This window comes from Primulina eburnea, chromosome 4 (assembly GCF_022965805.1).
Source record: "Primulina eburnea isolate SZY01 chromosome 4, ASM2296580v1, whole genome shotgun sequence".
Taxonomy (NCBI): domain Eukaryota; kingdom Viridiplantae; phylum Streptophyta; class Magnoliopsida; order Lamiales; family Gesneriaceae; genus Primulina; species Primulina eburnea.
This window is the reverse complement of record NC_133104.1, coordinates 1,801,634-1,829,047: the sequence shown is the minus strand read 5'-3', so window position 1 is coordinate 1,829,047 and position 27,414 is coordinate 1,801,634. Positions and strand designations below refer to the sequence as shown.

The 27,414-nt window shown below is 32.5% G+C and overlaps 3 protein-coding genes and 1 pseudogene across 3 annotated transcripts; all 4 read right to left on the bottom strand.

The window, feature by feature from the left end:
• Nucleotides 1-207: 207 nt before the first annotated feature.
• Nucleotides 208-4,025, bottom strand: LOC140830533 (uncharacterized). The gene is made up of 3 exons (XM_073193888.1): nucleotides 3,828-4,025; nucleotides 843-1,048; nucleotides 208-632 (listed from the first exon to the last, which is right to left on the bottom strand). Exons 1-3 carry the CDS (start codon nucleotides 3,924-3,926, stop codon nucleotides 368-370), a joined length of 570 nt encoding a protein of 189 aa, XP_073049989.1. The 5' UTR covers nucleotides 3,927-4,025; the 3' UTR covers nucleotides 208-367.
• Nucleotides 4,026-5,537: 1,512 nt separating this feature from the next.
• On the bottom strand, nucleotides 5,538-7,683 carry LOC140830532 (uncharacterized). Its single transcript, XM_073193887.1, has 4 exons — nucleotides 7,531-7,683; nucleotides 6,548-6,770; nucleotides 6,391-6,454; nucleotides 5,538-6,244 (listed from the first exon to the last, which is right to left on the bottom strand). Exons 2-4 carry the CDS (start codon nucleotides 6,739-6,741, stop codon nucleotides 5,927-5,929), a joined length of 576 nt encoding a protein of 191 aa, XP_073049988.1. The 5' UTR covers nucleotides 6,742-6,770; nucleotides 7,531-7,683; the 3' UTR covers nucleotides 5,538-5,926.
• A 3,485-nt stretch (nucleotides 7,684-11,168) lies between these two features.
• On the bottom strand, nucleotides 11,169-14,979 carry LOC140830531 (large ribosomal subunit protein uL15c-like; annotated as a pseudogene).
• Nucleotides 14,980-19,106: 4,127 nt separating this feature from the next.
• LOC140829668 (zinc finger protein JAGGED-like) lies at nucleotides 19,107-21,593 on the bottom strand. Its single transcript, XM_073192971.1, has 5 exons — nucleotides 21,282-21,593; nucleotides 21,035-21,120; nucleotides 20,432-20,575; nucleotides 19,902-19,992; nucleotides 19,107-19,803 (listed from the first exon to the last, which is right to left on the bottom strand). Exons 1-5 carry the CDS (start codon nucleotides 21,308-21,310, stop codon nucleotides 19,452-19,454), a joined length of 702 nt encoding a protein of 233 aa, XP_073049072.1. The 5' UTR covers nucleotides 21,311-21,593; the 3' UTR covers nucleotides 19,107-19,451.
• Nucleotides 21,594-27,414: the final 5,821 nt, after the last annotated feature.

Here is a 27,414-nt window from a genome sequence, read left to right as displayed (position 1 = left end):
ACCAAAAGTAAAAAAATATACAAATTCCACTCAAGAAAAGTTTTAGAAGTGAGATAAAAAAAAAAAATAGTATATATAATTTTGGCTCTCTATTTAGAAATAGCTTGTTTGCATATTAGATGAATGCGATTATTTAGATAAAACGAAAACATCACTCAAGACCACCCATCGCTCAAAATTACCAACACAACATTCATTACATCAAAATTATCATAATAAACAGTAAAACCTTTGCATTATCAAAATAAATAAACTGAATTTAATGTGATATTAATCCCAATATAGCCCTATCAACTGAAAACCAAAAATCATCATTTAGTAAACTAGATATCGTTGCACAGCAATCTTTAAGTCTCAAGTTGAAAATCTATACTCGCCCAGTCATGCCAACCGTCGAAGAAGCACGATTAGTTTTATGAGCAGGTTGAGTGGTAGCTTTAGAGAAGTACATGTAGTAGTAGACATTCAGAACCATCGTTCCAACCACAAAGACTGCCCCAGCAATGAATACGCCTTTCCGTAAAGATTCACAAGAAAAATTATCCGCTAAGAGCATATTACGGTACTTGGTGTGATATGCGTTGTTCTTAGCACCAGCAATTAGGCATGCTTCTGCTACTATAAATGTCATCCTACAAAGTTTTGGCTAAATCATTAGAAATATAAACCACAAACTACTAAGTTGCATAAAACCTGTTATAAAATGTAAATGAGCTAGAAAAAGGCAGCGAAAAATGTACTATATTACTCTCTTCAATTACATAAAAATGCATAAAGAACAAGAAACTAAGGAAGATACAGAAACGAAAGACAAAAACTATATAAAGAATTCACTATCTTACCACGAAGAGACAAAATATATTATGGTCCAGGCACGATTTCCACCAGGAACCAAAGGCCTTCCGAAACACATGCACTTAGTAACGCCCATAAGCAAAAATTCACTTGAGAGAAGACACAAGAATGCCCCCACTCCATATCCCGTGGCAACATCGGACTCGTAGACACAATATGTTCGATTAGTGACCTCTTCTACGGTTAAAGTGCCCTGTCATGCAAAGAATAAGAGAGAGAGATACAACCATAATTACAAACTGCCCTGGGTTCAGCTGAATACAGGCATATATACAGAAGAAAATATAAAGACAAGCTCATGCCATTATGCTTGAAACTACTTCTATGCTGATAACTCAAACATGACACGGACTCCTAGCTAACTAGTAGCATATACACATTGCCCGGATCATAGCTAAGCTAAGTTCAAAACAATTTTAAGTACAACTATTAAGCAGTAGTCCTGCTGAACCGTGTTGGCCAACGTACGTGTAACGACCATGGACCATAGACCGTAGGCTGACACAAAAATAGTATCTTTACATCCACTTACAGGAAGGTATATATAAATAATCTAAAAGGTGCACCGCCTTAAGACAAATTTTGTATCACCAATACTCCATAGCTCCTCCAGTCACTTGACCACATTTCACTAAAATATCCGTATAAATTTGCTATTCTTATCTAACATGTGGTCAAATGTGTTGCACAATGCTAACATTCGATTCTCTTAAATCAAAAGTTGACCAAGCCAATCAGGTGTTGAACTGTCATCAGGTAATCAGCCATCACACACATCCCAAATCAAGAAAAAAAGTTTTATCCAAAGGACTACCATTTGGTCACTAAAATTTTGGATAATATTTATGTCATGTTTTTAACTCAAATACAATCTCATAAAAAATGACGTCCAAATCATGCTGGATTATTGAATTCACATATGTGAGTGCTAACAAGAACTAAGTATACCTATTGCAACCATTGTAGACATCTACTCTTGATACTCAAACTTGTGCGCAATGTGCTGTAGACCCACTATGTTTTACGGAGAGTAGTCAGGTGAGATAAATTCTAAAACAAACAAAAGCAAAGTTGGATGTATATTAACGGCAGCAAAATAATAAACTTACGAGTATTGATACAATTTATTTTTTATGCAGCTAAATTTTTTTTCCCAGTTAAGCATATTGCACAAGAGAAAGGTTGCTTAGTCTCCAGGTTAAACATGCTCAAAGGACCATGTATGGAGATTACGATCAAAATGGCTGCTTCCAGCATCCACCCCAATAAAACCGGATCTCTCACTCAAGTACTATCTATCACAAGTTTTCTCTCTTCGTTCGTTTCCAGAGGAAAAGATATTGTACATAATAATATAACAAGACTCGGTCCCGAACTATACTACTACATGTTTCCTTTCCAAATTTGGCTACCATAGAAGAATGCAAATGCAGGCAAACCATTTCCACAAACTTGTAACCAGAATCTTGATCGATTATACAAAGTTTGCACAGATATATCCAATACATAATCATTCCCTCAATGATTATCCATCCATACCAACAATGTTCACTAAAACCAACTAACAACAAAAGTAACTAAACAACAAGGAAATTTAAGGAACTCGCAAAGCCAAAGAAAATGTGTTGAAATTTAATTCATAGCTGCCCAATTTCGAAAACCTAAAGTATAAATTATAAAAGAAAGAAAGAAAGAAAGGTAAAAAAATAAACAACATACTGCCCATGAAAATGGTCTTTGTCTAGAAATCAAAGGATGTATGTGAACTCATTGAACAGAGAGCACGATATCGGCCACCTAGCCAGAGGAGAAAGCTAACAAAATTGCTTCTAGGAGTCACTGGGGCAATGAAAACGAGGAATTAGATTCACTTCTACAAACAGAAGGAAATTGCATATTTTATCGCTCGGTTTGCACAACTAGTTTTGTCTGAAAACATATTCTATTTTCTTACCATGTGTAGCATGACCAAACAGAAATATATGTTTTTGTTCATTGAGCAATCAGCAATGTAAGTCATGGAATTTACAGGCCAAGGTTATCTTCGAGTCTTTGCAAGGACATTAAATCAAAGTAACTTGATAAACAATTCATTGTGTCCTACCTTCATTTCAGAATGTGGAGTAGATGTATAAGAAATTTGTTCGTAACATCATATCTTCGTAAACTAACATTGAAGCTTCCAATATTAATAAAATGCAAGAAAATATATGTCCTCAACATTTTCTTTTCACTAGTGCTATATTATAGCACTTTGCATTTCACGCTTGAATAGGCAAACAACTTTATTCTTCCAAGAAACAAAGAATTCAATAGCCTTCCAACGTTTGCCAGTATATGGGATGGAAATCAGTAAAACCTTACTTCCTCGAATCCTACACAAGATAAACTTCAAGATCCTGGTAAAAATTCTATTTACATTGCCAACCAATTAACCAAGGGTTGGTGCAACTCTCACTTTCACGGGACTTGGCCTGTTCAAATCTCATTGAATGGGGTATAAAATGGCGCAAAAAAAGGAAAAAATAAAATCTTTTTTCCCGAAAAGGCAACATAAGTGCATCACACCACTTCAAATTTAATCAGTCATCAGTTATAGTTAATTTCTCATAAAGGTCCACAGAACATCCAAGTACTCAGCATTATCATCATATGAGAAGAAACAAGAATACAATATTTAGGCAAAACGCCAAAGTAAACAAAACCTGTAAAAAAACCATTCACATAAAATCATTTCCAGCAAAAATCGACATTCCATTGTACACCGTTCCAATCATAGAAACGATTACAGTCATAAAGTTATAATTTTTCTCAAGAAACATACCAAATGAGACCCAAAATAAAAAATCCATACCAAAATACAGTAATAATCAAGATGATCAACATAAACCAGTTAAATGCTGGATCAATCGACATACATTTTTGCATACACACACAAACGACAAAGAGAGAGTGAAAAAGAGAGCGATTACAGTGCTACGCCGCCGTTCAGCAGCAATGGAAAATCCAAATGCAGTTAAGCTCGATACTATAACCAGAAGATGGACTAAAGACGACCCTTTTTCTTCCATCTTCACTTCCTCGCTTTACCCTCTCTTTTTCTCAGTGAATTTTTGAAAAAAGAAAATTAAACTGAGTGGGAAAAGCAGGAAATTAAAGCTGCAGTGTGAGTTCGTAATCGTATGTATAACCCACGCGATTTATAGCAAGTGAACTAAGCGCCATGGGGTCAACGTTGTACCATTGAATCTTTGATTCTTGTCTTATCATTTTTGGATGTAATCGTTAATTAACTTATTTAACATCAAATCTGACTGATTAAGCATAATTATTACTTGTGAATATATTTGTTAGATTTTAATTATCAATCAAATTATATTACCGTTTACCATATTGTTGCCACTATTTTTAATAAAAGAGTTCAAGTCTTTTCCCGATCTATATTTATTTATTTCTACTTAAATAAAGCTTTTACTTGTCGAAGATTTGCGAGTCTGTCACATACATTATGAACATATATATTGATGATGCGTGATAATCATCTGCTCTTAAATCAGTAATCACTTTACGAAGTACTCCAATAAAACTAAGTAAAAATAAGAAATTACTTTTATAATGTGAAGACGTTAGCTTATTTAGAATTTTATGAGCTTGAAATATATGGCCCGTTTTTAGCTTAATGACCCCACGAGTTATTAAATAGATACAAGAGCCAATTTAACTCATGAAGTGGATTAACATTTAAAATAGATTACAAATTATAAATCAAGGAAAATAAAATTTTAATCGATGTATTTATTTAATTCCAAGGTCATTATAAAATAAAATATTTTAATTTATCAATTAATTCGTATCTAGTTATAATGTGCATGCATAGTTTAAATTTTATCACACATAAAAAGTTTTAAACGTTTTAATTTTGTTTAATAAATCTTGTCAGTTTTAAAATGAATGTTTAATTTGTATGTCAATTATTCCGATGTTTTAAACATTTTAATTTTGTTAGTTTTACTTTTTCTGTGCTTTTCATACAAATTTCAATCAAATAAATCCTATTACAGATAATTTTAATTTGTTTGGGTCTTGACATACTCCCTCAAGATGATATTTTATTTGAGACCAAAATATCTTTGAGATCCATCTTAAATCTATATTTTAAATTATTTGACCGAATTGTCGGACTGTGTTAATATGATATCGTTATCTCCTCTTTTTCTTAACAAAAATAACGACCGTTGAAACGCGCTCTATGTGGGTTGGGCTGGGTTGGCCATTTAGAAGCCCACCCCACCCCACCCGACCGCTGCCTAATGGCAAGGTCGTCCTCGTACCGTTTTTATATTTATTTAAGATTGATCTTCCCAATCCAGGTTCTTCCTGGTTATTTATTTTTTTATTAAATAAAATAATTTTTTTAAAGCAAGTTGTTGGAATCTAACAATGTCTAAACCACTTTTTTCGGAATCTCTGGCGGATTTACACTAGTTTCTTTCTTTTTAAAAAAAAAAAAAACCAAAAAAAGACGAGAAATCGATCATATTGGAGATCTAAAAATTTGAAATCAAGGAACTAAAATATATCCAAATCGATCATAATCGACCCACTGACACAATAATTCCTCGTTTTCGCGTGGCAAACAAACGAGACACGCATCATCATTCAAATCATGATACTATAGCAACTTTGGAACCAATTGAATACATTGTATTTATATATAAAATTATAATGTTTTTTTCCATAATATATACAAAGCAAACTGGGGCTACCAAAGATAACGACTCGATACCATGTAGATTTCTCTATTATACAATCAAATCTCAACAATGACCCCCCAAAATGAACACAAATTACCAAGAATCCCCCTCATCTCTTACTTACACCATACAAAGAGGGGGGTAAAATCGGTTAATACAACGACTTCCATTAATTACAGACACTCGGAAATAACATTATATATATACACTTTTTGGACAAAAATTATCAATAATCCACCTATTACTCACACAACCAAGATTGTGCAAAAATCATCTTCTCGTCGAAAATCGGCTTGGATTCTTTGTACAAGTACACTCTAGGCCAGGGCCGGGATGCTGCAGTTTCGCCTATCCCTGTCGAGGCAGTCGAACCCCTCGACCCTCACGGCCGGATTGTTACCAAAATTTGCTCGAACACATCCACCACCCTTGCGAGTGGATGATGGGGAAGGGGCTAGACCAGACCCTTCCGCTGATGGAGTTGGGATCGCACGTGGTGAGACGGGGGTGAATTTTTTGTCCCCGAAGCGTGAGTCCCGAGTTAGTGGGTTAGATACTCTACTCGGCGGTGACCCGGGAAAAAATGGGGGCGACGAGGCTACATGGGTAACGGATTGATCAACACCAGAACCACCCTGTTAGATTGGAAAACCGAATTTCAGAGGCGAGTTGAATGCTTAAATTAGAAACAAATTTTTAACTACTATTATTAAATTAATTGCAAGTCATACCAAATGAATGATCCATCCATTCTCAAATAATGATTATATAGAAAACTAACCTTTGCAAGAATGATGTCAAGAAGTTCATTTCCAGCTTTAACTTCACAAATCTCTTGCTGATGGCTGTTACCAAAGAAAACAAAAATAAAAAAAATAAGAAGGCTTAAAATAATTAAATGAAGGACCAGAAAAAGGTACGTGATATTACAAATTTACCTGATATGCCATCGGAGAGGTCTCATAGAAGAAAAGTCGGTAAGGGTGGTATGGATTAGGCCGAGCCGCCGCGGTTTTGGGCAGACAACAGTTTCTTTTTTCTCCATAGATCTTCCGCCACCGCTGGCCGTGGTGATCCCTATCATCTCTTCACAGGAAACAAAGCCCTTTTTTTGAATTGCATAGTGATTCATCTTTTAAATATCTTGAATAAATAATACCCCTGATATGGTAAGAAAGGTGAAATCTTGGTTAGAAAAATAAATTCAAAAATAAATTCAAGACAGAGGGATATGATAGATCCGTAGACAAGAGGGACGCAAACAACCTGAATTAACTGGGAATATTATAAATTTGTTTCTTTGAATTTGTTTTCAGTGATTAAGATCCGGACAAAGCGGCAAAATTGGAAAAAAGAGTCGGGCATCTTTTGACTTGCTCTTACAGACAAAACAAACAGTTGATATACAAGATTTAAAAAATATTTTCCAGTAGTCATAGACGAGAAACACACAGATCTGTAGAAAATATCGAAAGTTTTGTTTTTTTTAATCTTTCTGAAATAAGACGCGCTTTCGGTTAACAAATCAAGAAAGATCTCACGATCCAAACTGAAATATTAAAAGATGTAATGAGAATTAAGCTGAAAATTTAACAGATCTGAAAAGACACAAACATTTTTCGAATTCCATATACGGAGCATACCTAATACAATCACAAGTCACCAGACTAAGAACTCAACTCAGAAAATACATATATTCGCAAAAAAAAAAAAAAACAAGATTCAAGCTTCTTCACATCAAAAACTTGTTTTTTAATTTTCAGGAAAAAATTTCGAACAGAGCCCACTTCAACATACAAGAATCGCAGTAATAGTACTACAAAATCACACGGAAAAAAGTTTTTCCAGAAGTAGCCCACCTCCATCCCAGCTGCAAGAAGGCGAAGAAACAAAAAATTAAAAGATGAGATCAAGAATTTACCTGGAAGAGCTGTACACGATTGTGGAGCACCTCCAAAAGGGGAGGATTCCAAGAGAGGAAAAAATAAAAAAGATAAAGAAAAAAGAAAGACAAAAAAGAAGAGCGGAAATAGTCAGGCTCGGGCAAAGAGGGAGAGTGACTGCGGAGCGTTTCCTTTGTATTTATACAAGTCATGGCAAGGATTAACGAGAGACAAAATAATTTTAATTTTATTATTTATGCTAATAAAATAAATATTAATATAATTAAACAAGAGATTCCATACTGCATGATTTTGTTTCCATCTCCAACATATTTTCTTGTAATATATAAATGAACAGGTCTATTGTGAGACGGTCTCACGAATCTTTATATATGAAACTGGTCAATCTTTCCGATATTCACAATAAAAAGTAATACTCTTAGCATAAAAAATAATAATTTTCATGGATAACCTAAATAAGATATATGTCTCACACAATACGACTCGTGAGACCGTCTTACACAAGTTTTTCCCTATATAAATTATAGAAAATTAGTATGAAAAGTTTAAATCTAACATTATAGCATGCGGAGATAGTTCTTATATTAAGACTAGTCAATATAGAAATTGAGCCCCTACCAAAAAGTTTTGAAAAAATAGAAAAAGAAATTGGGAGGAGCGTTAGTGGTTGGGATGAAAATTAATTATTTATTTAAAAGTAGATCAAGGGTCTTTTTTAATATTAATTTATATTTTGAAGACACTAAGCAAGTAATTATATATAATAGCTGTAACATTACAATAATGACGTTTTGTTTTATTTTATTTTATAGGAGCCAAACCTACAGACTGAAATTTGACCAGTCAAAATATAATTATGGTAATAAGCGCAGAGAAGGTGTTTAACTGTGTTTTTCAGACAATTCCTTTCCCTAAAAAAACAAATTAATTACACAATTACTTAGGTATGCAGTTGATTTTGAATGAAATCATTTGGACTTTTTTTAAAAAAAAAAATTGAGGAATAAATTTTAAATGATTTTATTTTGTGGAATTTTGAAATGTGTAATCATGATTTATGAGTTTAAATGAAATTTAAGCATATCCAACTTCGTGTTGGTTGGGATTAGATGTTTTTAGAAGATGTGAATTATAAATACTTAAAATAAACTTGAATGCAACTCGAGCTTGTCTAAATAGTAGATAGCTATTTATGACTTATCTCAATCGGCTAGACTTGGCTAGACCACAATAGATATTTAAGGTTGTTGAAGAGTGCTGGCTAGACTAGATGAACATTTTAACGTTCTAACTTCTATAATATATTGTGTGCATTTACTTTTACACTAGATGAATATAATATATATATATTAGTATATAATCTATATATAAATATATATATATATATATTCTACTCTCTATCATATATCATAATATATCTAATTATATCACTTCTATAGTATCTTGTGTCATTATATATATATACTTAAGAAAAATTCACTAAAAAAATTGATTTATATAATCTTTGTTCAAATTCACTTCGATATAGAGCTTATCACATTGCCTGAAATAAAAAAAATGGTATCTGCAATAATAAAAAATCTTTTGAACCATCTGTCAAGACAGAAACACAATCACAACTCTTTAATAGTTAGATTGAGCAGCTAGAGTTGATAAAGTAACACTGAATGAGCCTTAGATGATTTGATAAAAAAAAATATAAGCGAGTGGTATGTTACCAGCTAAAAATTAGAAGATTCGCGTGCTAAAGACTTCTAATAATATTGAGAGCATATGATCAGAATGATAGATTGATAAACGCTTTTTGGTAATCTTCTTCAGCATTGAGTCTCCATATTTATACTTGAGTTTTTCAACCGTCAAATCATTTCCAACAATCACTTGTATTGAGATCTGATATTAAAGAAAGTTTTCGTTTTGTTTCCTATCTTTTTTAAGTACGCCGTAATAAATACATCTTGATTTGCATCCAAATTAATAAGATAATAAACGGCTTCTAAAAAGTTGGTTAATGAGAGAGAAATATTCTACAAATATTTTTGTTTTGTTACATGACATTCTTGCAAACTGGAGATGTCAGATAATGTGCATTGAATTGTCTAGTAATGTTCTGACAAGTCAAGCTTGATTTGTGCGGTTTGATATGCACATTGGTTGGACTTAATAACGAGCTAGAGTTCTAATATGTAGATTGGTCGGACATTTCAGATAGATAGTTTTGCGAACATGTATCTTGGATGAATAGTTGTCCACTTTGATATCTATAAATACCAGGAAATAACAGCTAGAATTGAAACAGTTCAATACTGTTTATTATCATCAAAACGAGAAATTTTGAATCTAGCACGTGTGATATTAAGCATACAACAAGACATCTTGTTAGTAAACCAATCAACTCTCAATTCTGTTTCCAAAATACTGTTTATTAATTTGATTTAAATAAATTCAAATGTCACAAAATTACAAATTAAATGATATATATTTTTTAACAACCATCTTTGATTAATAAGTGATACAAGCTCTTAAATCCATAGCAAACTCTCTGCCCAAAGATATTGGTAACCTGGGGTGTCCAACCTTTATGATTAAATTTGGGTTTAATTTAAGTGACTCGCTTTCCTTTTGGTTTTCTCATGTCTTACATACTACCTATGATAATTAACACGCAACATAAATTCTGCTAAAACAAAGTATCCCAATAGCCAACTCATTTGACTCGCGTAACGCATGATACCAACAAGATCCAGGAATATGATATCCCACACATGGTGAGATATTCTCTCTGTGCGTGTCAAGCCCGTTTGTCTCCTTTCGAAATTAGCGTGTAAGAATCGGGATTTTAACTTCTTTAATTGAGATACATTTAAGCAGAATAGACAACTAGTTAGGCGTCAACTATGATTCAAGAAAGTTTTTTTATAGCAAAAATTCGTGTAATACGGTCTCACGACTCATATTTTGTTAAACGTATCTTTTATTTGGGTTATTCATGAAAAAATATTATCTTTTATGCTAAGAGCACTACTTTTTATTGTGAATATCGATAGGGTTGACCCGTCTCACAGATAAAGATTTGTGAACCCGTCTCACAAAAAGACATACTCTTTTTTATTAGGCACTTTATTGCCTAGTGCGGGTATCTAGAAAAGCACAAAGCCAGATGAACATAAAAGAGTAAGTGAACATATTTATTTATGGCTTTAAAAAGAAGTCTCATGTAAGAAGTAAGTCCCTCACAACGGGCTCGAACCTAGCCAATACGGAAAACCCAAGTCTCATGTAAGAAGTAAGTCCCACTTCCACGGAAACAAACATTTGATCATCCCACGAGAAATCACTGAAAAATAAATCTAATTCACAAGAAGGAATATTTTGTTGACATAGGGTGCTGGCTCCTTTGGAGCGCATGTAGGAAAAGTAAACTGAGAAATCATTTTTCTTTTTGAAATTCCATCTCAGAAGATAAAAAGAAGTCTTAAAATTCGAATCTACCCAAGATGTCAAGTCGCTTTCTTGTCTTAATCCGAAGGGGAGGAAAAGTTTCCATTTCTTTGGGCGACTAAAGAAAATTCTTTGACGTAGGTAGTGGATGATGAGAAGAAGTATCGGGTTCTTGAAATTGATTCCATGCAAACAGTGAGTAATTTTCCATACTTTTTTACCCTTTTCAACATTTTCCGAAAAAAAAAAAGAAAAACTATGCACAAAAATTAACAGATCTTGAACTCGGTACGGCTAGTCGGCTACGCACATTCATCTTCAAATCAGGACCTGGGTTGAACCACTTCCACTTCGACAGATTCAACAAAAAATACTTAAACAAGATATTAAGTGAAACAACAGAATTACAGCTCGCTTCAACGTTTCATATACCGGTATTGGACTTGACGTAAATGATCAAGGTTAAGAAGGGTAATCGGCTGCTGCTCTTTTCTTGACAAAATATTCTTCGGCTAGTGCAATGTTCTTAGCCACTGATGGCTTGACCCATTTCTTCCGGCCCGGAATTATGGTTAGGGAGCAACCTGCAGCCTCAAGCTTCTCTTTTGCTGATTCTGAGAAGGCACGAGCCTTGAAATCGAGTTTCACAGTCAGTTCTCCATCACCTAAAATCTGAAAGAAAGAGAGTATTATGACAAGGGCTTTTCGAATGCTCGTGTCGAACATAATTGATGACCAACAAAATACATACAACTTAAACCAGTGTTTTGAATGACTAATACGGATAATTGGGGCATGGTGGAATTTGGAAAAGATTCAAGACACAAATTTCTGCATAAGAAAAAGAACAAACTAAAAATAATCCTCGGTACACCCCCCCTGCCCCCTAGCTAAAAATGGAAAACTAAAGAAAAATGACCAATTTGGGATAATCAGGTATGGTTACATGAACTACATGGTAAATAGTATTTAAAACCAGCCAAATTTTAGAAGGTGGCCAAATACTAATTTTATAATTTAATACATCCTCGGATGTATGTTAGAAACTGAGAAATATATTCCTAGAAGTAACATTCAAAGGAAACACGCGAATGGCCGGCCATTTACATTAGGCAACACAGACTCCAAAAAAAGTATTCACTCAAAAGATCAAACTCATGGAAGTAAGCACAACGAAAATTTTACACCTTAAAACTATGAATAAATCTGGTCTTATAATGTCCCATCATGTGAAACCTTCACTTCAGTCCCAGAAAAACAAATTAAACTAAAAGCCTCAGACAAAAAATGGCGGAAAAAGAAAGAACTTGGAATTGGTATTCGACGAGATGGAATTTGTTAAATTTCTATGCAACCACCCATCTTCTATTTGATTTCAGTACTTCCTCCTGAGGTAGGAACACAAACAAGGAGAAAAGAAATTAATGATAGGAAAAGATTATTTGTTTTGAGACAAACCGTTACATGGCAGCAAAGGAGACGCGCTATCTCTCTTAACTGGTGTCATAATCAGATTCAATCTGGATACAGATGAAAGCTAGTGTCTAACCTGTGGGTTCTGTTTTGTACATTATCTGTTAAACATTCTCCAGTTCACTAACACAAGTCATGTGTCAGCAGATATAACGACCGGCCATATTTAGGCCGGCCATCATTTCTGCAGCACATGATTTAAGTTAGTGAACTGGAGAATGTTTAACAAAGAATGTACAAAAAACTTCAAAGGAACAGAAAGTCTCCTTTAGAGGAGACTAATATATGAAAATATAGCAAAGTCTAGTCTTCTAATCATTGCCTTTAGAGGAAGTCTCCTTTCCCTTCCCGATGGGTTGATCAGACCCTTTGTCTTCAATGACTTCAGGGAAACCACTTCTCCCTCTTGAAATTCCGCATCAGCGATAGCTTTCAAGTTGACGGGCACATACTTCGGGAGTCCAGCATGCATACCTTATGTGAAAAAATATACATATCAACAAAGCATGAATTAAACCTACTCGAAGTTAGTCTGACTCACTCTCTGCAGCTGATGTTACAGAATATAAATTCTATTACTTACTTATGCATAACTGACTGAATGTTTCTTGATATTTATTCTCTTCATTCCAATTATGATTCCTCTTTATATCTGTTAAAAGTCATATGCCATTTTTCATATTTTAATTGTCCATCATTCAATACTTTGAACATTAGAACGGTCCCTTTTAAAGGCTCCGCGACTCACACTTAATGAACAACATTTTCTTTTTTCCTTGCACAAATCAACTGAACTGAGATAATCTTATCATCATCGTAACTTCTCATACTCAATAACCTATCACAACACCTCTCATTAAGTTGTCACGATCTTGCCTTTTACCTCATTACCATGTGATTGGTGCATGCTACTCCTTTACAATCTCGCAATCCCTACGATTCATGAAATATCAATCCACATCCTTTCCAAATCCACCTCTTTAGAATAGAGAAATTGAGTGCAAAGCAACCAGAAAACCTTACACTAAACCATTCAAATACAATTTTCGTTTTTAATCCTCTCATTAGACCGATTCAGTTTTGTCATTTTCACCAATTCAAGTATAATTTCAGTTTTAATTCAAAGATTCACCAAATCAATAACAGATTTGGATTTTCATCCCCTCATTGTTTTGCAAAATCATGGACACATCTAAGTGCTGGCTAATTTTATGAGGGAAAAAACTTCAGTATTCCCGTGATTACAATTAAATAGTTTTTGCTGAAGACTAGAAGAGTATAATGAATTCGGGAATTAAAATTGATGCTAAGCAAAATAAACAGATTGACATAAAATCTTTTTGAAATCTCTAGAATCGAGCAGCATGGTCTAACGAATGCCAATCCTTTTGACTTATGCACAAGCGGGAGTGGAAAAATAATTATCTGCAAACTAAACAAGTGCACCTATATCAAGAGTCTAAACTAATTTATTAATCGCATTCTGTCCGCTTGATCTTAATCAATATTTCCACTGACTTTCCCCGTGAAATTAAACATGACACTTAACTTTGAATAACCACGATACCCTATTCAAAATGTAACACATTTTAAGATCAAATTTTCAGGCGTCGAGCTTTTAGCAGTCCACCATCCTATTCTTTTGGGAAAAAAAACGGAAGAAAGTAATTCTAATCCATAAAGACCCATGATAATTAGATATGAATATAGTGAAGCAGGCATAATGAAATTGCTATGATGCAAGGATGTTTATATAGCTAGCGACTTTGAAAACTCTGTTGGATTGTCGTAGTGATACTAATACCCTTTAACAGCTAACATAAGCTAAATCAACTACATCATAGAACAATTATACAGCGGTTACCCCATACCAAACATCCCCCAGGGAAAAATCATCAGCATTATCCAAAATCACCATTACTTACACCACAAACAGTTCCACACATCTGTGTATAAGCTAAATTAGCCACAAATACATACAGAAAACGAACTAAATCGTGGAAATTTTCAATCTTTACACCAAAACTATACCTCCAGCAATCCCTCTCAACTTCGGAATCCTCCGGTACAACGGCATCTGTCCACCTTCGAACCCCAGGACCAGACCTAGACTTCTGACCTCTCATTCCAAATCCGCAACTGCCTCCCTGTCCAGCCGAATGCCCTCTCCCCTCTCTTCGATTTCTTCCACGACCCGGGTTGCGGGACCAAGTTATTAAGACGAAACCGCACATTGTGGCCGCCTACAACAGTCTCTTGGATTCCAGAAGCAGATGAATTCAGAACGACAAGTGGTTGCCTCTGTCTTTGTTTAGGGTGGGAGAATTTTATGGAAGGAAATGCAAGTGGGTTCTCCTTTAAAGTTCGTATATTGCCCTGTTGATCGGCAAAAAAAGAAAATTAAATCCGTAATTCTGAAATACAAGTGAAACTGGATTTCTTTTCTTTGAGAATACATGAAATGAGAAGCGGAAAGCTGAAGCAGCGGTGTGGTTGTGGAGAGGGAGACAAGAGAAGACGCCATAGATGAAGTAACGTTTGGATTTACCAACGGATAGGGGGTTAATGTTTTCTTTTTCCTCGTCAGGTAGTTTATTTTAAATATATTTTTAATAAAAAATCTTCTCTTTATAAATCTAAAAAAAACATTATCATGTCATTTTCCGCAGTTACTTTTTAAAATTAATTCATTTCCATCAATTATTACACACTTCATAATTCCTTTATAAAAAAAAGTAGGTCTCTTCTAAGACGGTCTCACAAATATTTATCTGTGAGGCGAGTCAACTCTATCAATATTCACCATAAAAGTAATACTCTGAGTATAAAAAGTAATGCTTTTTTCATAGATGACCCAAATAAGAGATCTTCTCACAAAATACAATCCGTGAAATCGTCTCACACAAGTTTTTATCGATAAAAAATAGGCAACAAAGTATTTTACAAATTATCGTTAAAAATCTCTCTCATATATGACCATTTGTTTTTTACGATTTTGATATTTACTTGTTAAATTTCAATTTTATTTTTGAATATTCAAGTTTAGTCTATTTTTCACGAGAGTGTGCGACGTCATGTCAGTGCTATAATGCACCATATAAGAAAAATGACAAAAATTATATAAAAATACAACCAAACATACATGACTGAAATTACATTTTTTGGATACGAGGCAGGCGGATGTGTTCCCCGAATTTATTCATACGTGTGTGAGCTATAAAAATATGCAAGTATCCAAGGATATATATATAATTATTTCTATGACTAAAAATAGATACATTTTGAGTAGCCACTAAAACAATCTAATAAAGACAATATAACAATATAAAATAGCAGAGCAATGATACCCTGCACACTCTTTTCATGCACACTTGTAGGTGCCTGCCTACGGGGCACGCCCACAACCACACAAAATTTTTTGTTTTGTTTTTTTTAAAAAAAACTGATCAATCATGCACCGCCACGTAGGCGGTGCTCATGATACCCTGCACACCTAGTGTACAGGGTGACAAATTCGTAAAATACCAAATACACAGTCTTATCTAATTAGCCTATTATTATATATATTTTTTAGAATCCACCCTGCCAAAATTAGATATGGTGGCAATACTTTGTTTGTGACCGAGTTGTAATTATCAGAACACAGATGAAAGCAGTCTACAAACATACTCGAATCATTGTTATAGTTATTACTCACAAACAAAACTTTATGATTATAATATATATTAACTGGTACGCATCATGCAGCTTTAAACATCTCCAAAATCGCCATATTTCCACGACTAAGCAGACCCTAAAAGATATAGGGTGATCGACTTTTGCTGCAGCCCTCTTTCAGATTTCGCAGTTTAAATGGATACTGCTGCAACCTTTTTCCGTGTAGTTTCCACTGGCCAAAATAAATGCACGCTCCACTCAAATATATAATATAAACCCTTGACCAATGAAAATCTCGGGATTTCGCTTGTGTGAGAGAGACTACAACGCGTAGTGTTCTGTGGTTCTCTTGTAGTGTAACAGTGAGACTGGTTTTTTGGTAGAATCTTTTTGTTTTCTTTTGACATTGGGATCATGTGGTCAAAACGAGGAATGGAAGTTTAAGATATATAAATCTTTACAATAGTACCATCATTTGAATGAACAAGAAATATTGAAGAAAAGGAAGAAGGAATTAATATATAACTTGAAATAGCATCAGGCAGGTGCTGCTCCACGGTTGCGAAGATATTCAGCTTGAGACTGGAATCCAAGAGATTTAGATGTCAAATGGTCAAATAAAATTTCAGTCCTTTTTTGAAAATAAAATTTTATTGATGAAAAATTGCAATTTTTGTCATAGATCTTCAATTTTCGACAAGTTCGGTGGTTTTTCACTTGAAATACCACTTCAATATCTGGTTAACGTCGTGTCAGTTTCACATCAAAATATACCAAAAAAAAAAGTATTTAACTAAAACTGAAATTTGTAACACATAAACCAAAATAGAAAATACTTGCACATAATTACACGTCATATTGCTATAGAGGGAATTTTCAAACATTCAAAAAAGTTTCGAATTATATCATCGACACCCATTTTATTTTCTCCCATATAATTCAGCTGTAGTCAGCCCCAACTATATAAAAAAAATTGGTTATCAATTATATTTATTTATCAGGCAATAAAATAATAAAAAATTCCTTGCTTGTAGGGTGTCAAGTAGTAAGTTTCTTGGAACAGCTTTTATTTTTTAGTCTTAATTCAAACGTGGTGACCACAGGTTTTCTTGCTAGCGTGTATGAAATTATACAGTAATTGAGTATAATTTTATCAAGAATAAAAATTCACCATGATTTTTGCTATCTTTTTATCATTGGGGCACTGAAATATGGACAAAAGGCCAGATCTTGGATAATCGCAGAATCCAGCTTGACCTACACAAGAGAGGCTATTCAGATTTCAGAATATTATATATGTATATACATGTGTAAGCACTAGGGGATTAGGCCTTGTCGCGCATAGAGTTGACCTGCCAATTAGAGTGCATATATTTGTTCATTTACATGGAGCCTATTTTTGAACTTGTAGGTAGCTCGAAATTCAACTGCTGCAGCTTTTGGCCGAAATTTGCTTAAATCTGCAAATATTCTTAAGCAGCTAGCTAGGCTGTGTGATTTGTTGTCACTGTATCTTTAATTTTCATTAATATTATTTTTACAAGAATTTAAGTTTTAATAAAGAGTGAAACATTACATTACGACTATCGAAACCCTAGAGTTTGAAAGTTTCGGCTAATCTAATTTCCAGCAAGTAAATTTGGTGAATGGAAAAAATTATCGATACCTATAAAATAAACTATATTTACTGATTTTTTTTTTTTTTTTGCATTGGCATGTGGTATGGGTCTGATTAATTATCATGTGAGAACGACTAGCTAGGACGTTTTGTTTTGAATGAGGGGAAAGTTGTAATATTCCTTCCCAAGGGACGATGGAAAGCAAGTAGAAGAGTAGGCCACTTGCAAGAATAAACTTGGTCATTCATTTTAAGGGAAAAACTAGATCTCTTATGTATGTTTAATTTCGAGAAAATTACATATTTGGTAATGTATGCGTTTTTCAATTTTATTCATGTTATTGTTAATTTACGGTCTTAGTACTAACTAGCACTTTTTCAAATTTGGTCATTTTTCATCGGAGTGCTGACGTTGTGTCAGACACGTCAGAAATATCAATCTCTATGTCATCATTTTCTGGCGTCATGCCATATCTTCGATGAAAAAGAACTAAGATGAAATGATAAATTTGTTGATTAAAATGGTAATTGACCTATAACTAGAAAAAAAAAATAGAAAACATACTAGTTGCATGATCAAAATTGTAATTTTCCTTGTTCTTCATAACAGCAGCGAGTTAATAGAACAAATCAGTTTATCTTTTTTTATCCACACCCAAATTACAAAACTGCATTCATAAAATTTTGCAGTTGCTTCCCAAATTACTCTGAATTGAATTGATTTAAGGAAATAAAATTTTAGTAAGAAACAGTTATAAATTATGGCTTCGTTTTGGACATGTACTTTAAACCGTTTTTATAAAAAAAAAATTAATTTTTTTAATAAAATATTTTAGAAGTTGTTTTAAAAATAAATATGTTTTGGACAATTATTATATAAAAATATTTTTAGAATTAAAAAGTTAATATATTTTGATTTCCATCACTACCTTCGATTAAAAAAACACTAAAAAAATATATATATAACAATTATTCTTTAAAATATACTTAGAGAACACTTTTTTAAAATTTCTAAACGTTTTACAACATTTTTATCCAAACAGATACTTTAAGATTTTTTTTTCAAACGGAGCCTTATACGTTTCTACAATAATTACATAAACAGTAAAAATTTAAACATATAAGCATTTTATAATAACATAAGTCAAAATCAAATAGTTTTTTTCAAAACAATTGATTTCTCGATAAAATTACTAATTTGATAATACTTTACAAAATTTTTGTTGTTTACTTTTATATTTTATTTTAGCAGCAAGAAAAAAAAAATTATATGTGTAAAGACGTACCATCAACAGTACAACAAAAACGGCTTTCCACGACGCGTATATGGACTTTTCGCAGCGCGCATTGCATGCTGCAAAGTTGGAAGCTGTTAAAAGTTCAAGATTTTTGCGGTTATGAAAATCTTTACGTAAAAAAGAAAAATAAATGACAATATTATAAGAATAAACGAAGATGGAAGTGGATCCATCGAATGATTCCGATGTGAATGGCATAATCCATCCACATTTTGGAAAAAGCAAAAAAAAATGTCTCTTTAATTTTACATCGGCATTTAATTTGTCAGTTTGCTTGGATCATATCTTTCTCTTTCAGTGAGTGTGCCTTGTCACCACCAACATTAAAACATTGCCACTCTCACTCACCAAGAAACAACACAAAGAAAACATTAAGAAACAAATATACGTAGAATCCATCTTGAAACTGATTGATCATCAAATCTTCCAACTGCTCCAATCTTGTCCCTTTTTATCTCCGGCCCCAGTTCAATCCGTCTTCTTGATTCTGCAGTGTCATGTCTCTAACACCCCCACCGTGCCCCACCGGTGCTCCGATGCAGGTGTAATTGCCTTCATTTTGGGTTGTTCCGAATGTAGGATTTGAGAGGACATGTCCCAGGTAGTACTCGTTTATCGGTGGTCCCGAAGGGAACGGCAGCAGACGTTGAGGAGAAGTGTACATAGGCGGCGGCGGGGGCGGTATCAGCGGTGAAGATGCCTGGAACAATCTTGTAGGGTATATGGATCTGAAAGGCAAGGATGGATCGGATATGTTGGTTGCTTGATGATGGTATCCTCCATGTGGGATTGGTTGCCCGTTGCTAAATATAGAGACATAATAATCAACATTTGGTTAAAATATAAATGCAATGAAAACGACCTTATTTTATTGATTGGGGGTTTGTAAATATATATATACCTTGAAACATAGCCTAAGTGATGTGTAGTTGGGGCCAAATCATTACTGAAAACCAGTTGACGAGCCTTGTTCAATGTTTCTGTCTCCCTTTCTGGAACCACAAGCAAAAATTTATCTGTATTAATAAACCATTTTATCAATATTCGGGTTCAATCCCCGCAACTTTAACACTATAATCTCCTTTCCAATGTACTCAAAAATGTAAATTTAAATTCAAATTTATGAATAAGAATTCCGACGAAGAGTCACTTTGAGAGAAAATTTTATGATTTGATGTATAGATTCTTTTAAACAAATTTGGAGTCGGACTTCCGTATCATTCCACACAAGTATTAATTTCTTGATAAGAACGTGTGAAGAAAAGATTGACAAAGACAGTGCTTCATAAACTAGGAATATTATGTCATTGCCCAATAAATAACAATAAAAAGACAGTGGGAGCATTTCATAGTATAACGAACTTTGCTAAAATTCATGTTTTCAAAGAAAAATGCAGTTTTAATAAAAATAAGTAAATGAAAAGAGTTTGCCTTGGCGGTGGCGGTTCATGTGTCCCCCGAGAGCTTGAGATTTGCAGAACTTAAGGGAACAAAACCTGCATTCATACACCTTCCCACACTCATCTTTTGCTTCATTTGCGCCGTTTTTCTTTTTTCTGTAGCCTCCTCCTGCAACTATGCCATTTAAAGCAACTTTGATGAGACCCATCTTATGCCTATACTTCAACCCTAATTCGACCAAATTAATTATGATGCTCCAGCATAATTATTTTCTTTTTTCTTCTTGTCTTGTCAATGTTTTTTTGCTTTCTAGGGTTTCGATCTCAAACTCCATTTGCCAAGAAAAAATGGGCTGTCTTTTTTATGAAGACAGAAAAGAAAATCTAGGAGGAAACGGAGTTTCCGACGGGAAAACACGTTTATTTAGCTCAAAATGAATCGAGATGCAACTGTAAGAAGTAGAACCAATGCATATAATTTGGAATACTGAAAGTTATGGTGTTGATCTAGCAAAAGTTGATGATTTCATGTTGGAATCAAGATGAAAGAAATGGTGGTTTTTTTTCTTTCCATCTCAAATCAAATTCAAGAACCCGCATTCAATAAAGCAATAGTAAAGACAAAGCCATGTACCAGCAGATGAAGAGCTATCTTCAGAGGTCTGTTTACCGTAATCTTCCGGTAAGTTATTAAGATCTAATGGATTTCCCTCTGATCTCCTGGAAAAACAGAAGAACAAAAAACAGAAAACAGAAGACAGAAGGTTAGATAGGGACCAGAGCAATTCAAATCAAAAGCAAGCTAGAAAACATTTAGAAGATAAGATAAGATAGATGCAGTTGTTCGGGGGAGTTTAATTAAGTTTTGGGGTGAGGCCTACATAATGGAACGTCCGACAGAGAAAGACATATGCCAAAAGATCAAAATTTCTTTGAACTGATCAATAATTCTGGACTTTCTTGCAGATGGGATTCAACTTAAGCTTGGAAAATTATAAGACTTTCAGTTTGGGACTGAAATTAGAGGGCTATAGTTGAGTGATGGAAGAAAAAGAAGGGTTTGAAAGTTCTCTCTCAGTTTCTTTCTGCCAACAACACTGGAAACATTTTCATTTTAATATCTCTCTCCCTTTCTCTCTCTAATACATATCTCTCAAGAAAATTGAATGAATATGAAATAAAGAGGCAGAGTGTCTCGTGACTTTAAAAAGGACAGAGTAAAAGAGAGGCTTGGTGTGCAGATGCATGGTAGTATAGTGCAGTGTAGTGTCATTTGGTTTGGGATTGAGAGAGAAGAATGAGAGGGACGTTGCCTTAATCTCTTGGCTCGGCGTATAGTAGCTAGTTTTATTGCCCTGGAGCTAGCTACATACTAGACTCATGATACCATAATATATATATATATGTCCATACACACAAAATCTTGCAAAACTTAGCTACCCCATCTTCATCAGGGGAAAACTTGGCCAGGATGAACATGTTGCGTCCCAAATGTATGTAAGATCATTTGAGAGTTGGTGACGTGACAATGTTCAAGCATGAACGGACTGCTTACTATGTCGTTTGTGGTATATACGATGATCGAAACATAATGATTAAATTATTATATAATCTAAAATATTTGAGTTATATTATCATTTATAATACACCTATCGCTATATGATCTTTGTGATTGTCATGATGATTCATACAAGGCTTTTTCGGGATCGACAGTCGTGGAAATTTTAAGTTATGAGGCAACTTGACTGTTGTAATGAATGGTAATGCAAGACTTAATGATGCATGTATATATACTTAGGATGTGTTTGGTTGATGTGATTAAATAAGGATAGATGAATAATCACATACTTATCTAATGTTTGGTTAAAATTTTAAGATATATTAATAAAAATTTTGACCCGATTTAAGGCCTAATTTTATGATTAATTATTTGATTATTAATCTAACAAATTAAGTGAGATAAGTTATCAACACACCACAAATTACATTTTATCCTCTTATCTCTTATGAAAATAAATATTTATCAAATTCTAATTTATTTTGTTTAATGATTACCGTAATATTTTCAAATATATTTTTAATAAATATATTTAAATTAATTTTAATAAACATAAATTATAGTTATAAATATTTAATTATCTATTTAAATAATTTAAGAATATTTATAATTATTTGAAAAAAACAATAATATTATAATATCACTAAACTTTATTTAACATTAAAATTAATTTTCAAAATATTATTACTATTTTAATTATTAATTATAAATATTTAATTATCTATCAAATTATTTTTAGAATATTTATAATTATTTTAAGAAAAAACAATAATATTGTAATTATTACTAAAACTTTATTTAACATTAAAATTCAAAATATTATCGCTATTTTAATTATTAAAATAAATGTATATTTACAAATTTATTTCTAATAAATATATTTAAATTAATTTTATTAAATGTAAATTATAATTATAAATATTTAATTATATATCCAATTATTTTAAGAATATATATTTAATTAGCATTTGGGACATTTTGATCATTACAATAAAATTTATAAAATTAATCCATCATTTTAAAATCATGTCAAACACCATGTTATTTATCCCACCATACTATTAATCCATATATCTCATTTTTTAAGCACTCTAATTATTAATCATTTACTTATCTTATCACACGTACCAAACGGAGCCTTAATTGATAGATGAAATTATATAAACATATAAAATTTCAAAAAATATATACAGTTGTAACTAATAGTCAACATTTACAAGACGTCCGTTCTTCTTTATCCCATCTTCGACTTTTCATGCCTCGACTTGAACCCAACCACACAAACACAAGGATATATACTTAATATTAATCTAGAATTGGTAACAGTTACCTTGAAGCTAGGAATTGCTTCCAAAATGGTATCTTATATATATATATATAGCATCAAATTAACCCTTGCCACTTAATTTTGGAGGAGGGAATTGGCATTATATACACTAATGGCAGTGAAGACAAAGGCTTTATCATATACACATGACTGTGCAGTCATGCTCAAATTCATGTTAAGAAGAGCATGCTTCCTGTGTAAGGACCTAGGTCTCGTGGGGTTATCGTACATGTCTCATTTATTGAGGTGTTTCTATCCATCTTAGTACTTTCAGTCTTAATCTCCCTAGAAACCATTAGTTATTGGGGAATCGCCTTTTCAAAATGTCCTCATGCACGCATTAATAACATAAGATCAAGAAAATGTATATAGTAATTTTTAGTTTCTTCATTTTCTAACATAATTGGTTAACTTGTCGAGTTTAGTTCATTTTTCACTAACAGTGTGTTGATGTAACATCGACACTCATATGGTGTGACACTATATGTTGGTGACATGATATTGGACGACATTGTTGCCTGACATGTCTGAACCACGTTAGCGATCTAGCGAAAAAGGTCTAGAAGACAAATATCAACTTAATGGATAAAATCCAAATTTTACCATTAGAAATATGTAAATAGATATCAATTGATAAAAAAAATTGATAATTATGATTTTATTTCTAATGAGCATAGTAAGTCATAACAAATCAAGCATCAGGAAATATAAAAAAAGTTTTGATAAAGCCAAAAATCCTCCATATTTGGCTAATAGATTCAGCATAAACTCACAACACCACTTAGGCATAGTTTGGTACACATGATATGATAAACATGTGATATATAATATAAGGATAAGTTAATGATAAATAAGATGTAAGATATTATATTTAATGTTTGGTATAATTTTAATAAGAGTGATTAAATTTAAAAATTAGATTGTAATGACAAAATTAACCTTATCATAATAAATTTTATAATTTTAAAGTTGTTGTTTGAGTTCATATTTCTTATTTGTTCCTGCGTCAATAGTGCTTGTATGATTTATTTATTTTTTTACCTAATTTTATAGATTATATAACATGATATCTGATCCCTTAATTTTGTGAGTCAAGTCAAATATAAATTTTTAAGATTAATCGAGTTATACTAATAATTTTTTGGAGATTTATACAAATCATTTATATAATTATCTCGAGTTCATTTATATAAGTATCATATTATATAATATAAAAATAAATAAAAATATTTATTTGATTTTAATTTCTACATACAAGTGAATTAGTGAAATGTGAGAACAATAGGGTTTAAGATTTTTATATATTGAGGGCAATTAAGTCATTTGTGGTGTTTTTATCATTAGATTAAAATTATCACATCTCATATTATATATAAAATTCTTCACGGACCCATGATATTATCATAAGCTTTTTAAAAAGGTACCAAACGTGGGATAATGAGTATTATTTATCAATTTCTCTCTTATCACATGTACCAAACTATACCTTAGTCTATCAACTAAATTATAGACAATTTAATATATAAAAATCACTTCATACAATTTATTGTAAAGGGTAGATTCGAGAATAAAGATGAATAAAACATTAGTTATCAACTTATATAATATTTTTGCACTCTTCACAGCCTTTTCAGTATTTGCTCGGATGCACAAATTTAACTTGAATTTCAAATATTTTTTATATTAATATAAACAATTTCAGTAATAGCTGTGATATGTTTCAAATACCCAAAATGAGTGTCATTTGATATAAATTCATTAAGTAATTTTTCGAATCAAATACATCAATCGAAACACAATCATACATCAAAAACAACTAATGGTTGCTTAGTACTGATGTAGTTCAAACTGACTTTCATCGGAAGCTACAAATTAATCAACCGCTTACAGTAGCCTACGGTGAACTCCTGGCCATCCAAGAAGGTATCGATATTTTGTATGAAAAAGGTTTTCAAAATGTCCATATCGCATCGGATTCTCTTTTGGCAGTGCAAGCAGTCACTACCAATCAGGAGAACCTAGGTTACACTGGTTTTTGCACGGCAGATATCATAAAACTTGTGACAACACCAGTAGTTTGTTGTATGGCTCATGTTCATAGACCGTCTAATAAAGTAGCACATAACATGGCCCGTTTGTTTTTTCTTCTCCGTCACCTGTTATTTGGGTGAATGAAGAATTTCCTTTTTGGTTTGTTCAGTTTGTAAAAAATGATTTTATGCAATAAATTTACGAGCTCTTCCCCTAAAAAAGAGTAGAGGATCCGAAAAATCCCTTGTGAATAGTTCCCATAAAATTATTTCGCTTTAAACTTTTTACCGTTACCAAAAGATTTATCCTTTCCCACAACAATTGTTTGACTATAATATCTTAAAGATAAAAAAATATATATAGACCACATGTACAGGTACGTTTTGCACTGAAAATTTTCATAGATTTATAGATCACGATGTTAAGAAGGAAAAATTGTAATATTGGACGTAAATATTCGTCCATATGCGAGTTTGGTCATTTAAGTTGTCAAATTTTAATTTTAGTTAATTACATTTTTTTATTTTGTAATTTTGGTTCTTTATTCCAACGTGTCGATATAACACTGATATAATACTGACGTAGATTTCTTGTTTATAATAATCACACGAGTCGAAAATAGACTAAAATTAACAAAAATTGAAAATAGATTACTAAGATTCAATTTTGACAAAAAAACATGATTACGAAAAGTTAAACATACCAAAAGAACATTTCAATTTTCCAAACTAAAAACTTTGTCCTCAATTATATCATGCGGTTAAGAACAGGTGCAAATAATAATCATTTAAGTTCGTGCCCAATGCCTCTGTTAGGTCGCAAATTAAATTATTTTTACAAGTATAAAAATAAAAATTATAAAATGTGATTCAGCAAGGAAATATCTATCCAATCAAAGCTATTTTTTGTACGTTCTTCATATTATTTTAAATTTTTTTTTTGATACACTCGTGAATTCTAGTTAATAAAAATAATATTTACTCAATTTAATTTTCTTCTTGTAGTCAAATCTTTTTAAAATTCCTTCTGTTAGTTGCTTATATTTAACTGATTAGACTACATCCCCCTAGCTATCCAAAATATCTATGTGAAGCGAGCAGAAAGCCCACATTAAATTTTATTCGAATATCTAAATATATAGTATCAAAATTAAATTCAACCTCATCTTTTTTTTATTTATTTTTATTTGAGTCTCATCTTTTTATTTTGACATCAGAATTTTGTACTCCAAAATTAACTTTGATATATATCGTCTCCAGACAAGATATGAAAGAATAATTTTATGAATCAAATGTGTATCTGTGTATGTTAAGGCATAGATGTTGTATCGTAAATTCAAGGTTCGGTTTTTATATAGATATTATGTATTGTAGAGCGTCGAGCAAACTTGAACTCGTTAAATGTGATCTACTAAAGTTTCATGTTATTTGAGCTTTAATTTATTTGAATTGATGTGTAGACAGTCCCAAATTTAAAATTAAACACTGTATATATCCAAATTTATTCTTAAATAGTTTTGTTTCGAAATTTTTTAGATTAATATAAGTTGAAGGTTCCAACAGAAAGTGACCAACATTTTCTTGCTATTTAGAGGAGAAAAGAAGAATAATTTTGATTGTCGTTTGTACGAGGAGTTTTGTTGTCTCATCGCCAATCATTCTGAACCTTTTGGTGGCAAGTCACTCTGTTTGCCTCGAAAGCTCCATCCCATCTATTCATTTAGTTACTTTTTTTTTTAAAAAAAAAAAATACACGGAATAACTTCAAAGGTGAAGAGTCTGGCTTCCAAGGACATACCACAAACAAAAAAGTCGAAATTTTAACTGTTTTCACCTATACTTGCTAAATGTATTAAATAATTACTTCCAAAGTCCCTTGTCTAATCTTATCAACTGTTACAAGTATCCACCATTGTCTGTATTTTAGCAGTGTTCCTGCTCAGGCATGTACCTAAAGAATAGGGATCTAAAGCAACCTTAGGAAAATAAGCCTCAAGTCATGAAGATAAGATTGGAATCTAGCACTTAAAACAAGTGAAACTTATATTTCACTGACAAAAGGTCTCATAAATCTTTTATCAAGTCAAATACTTTAAATA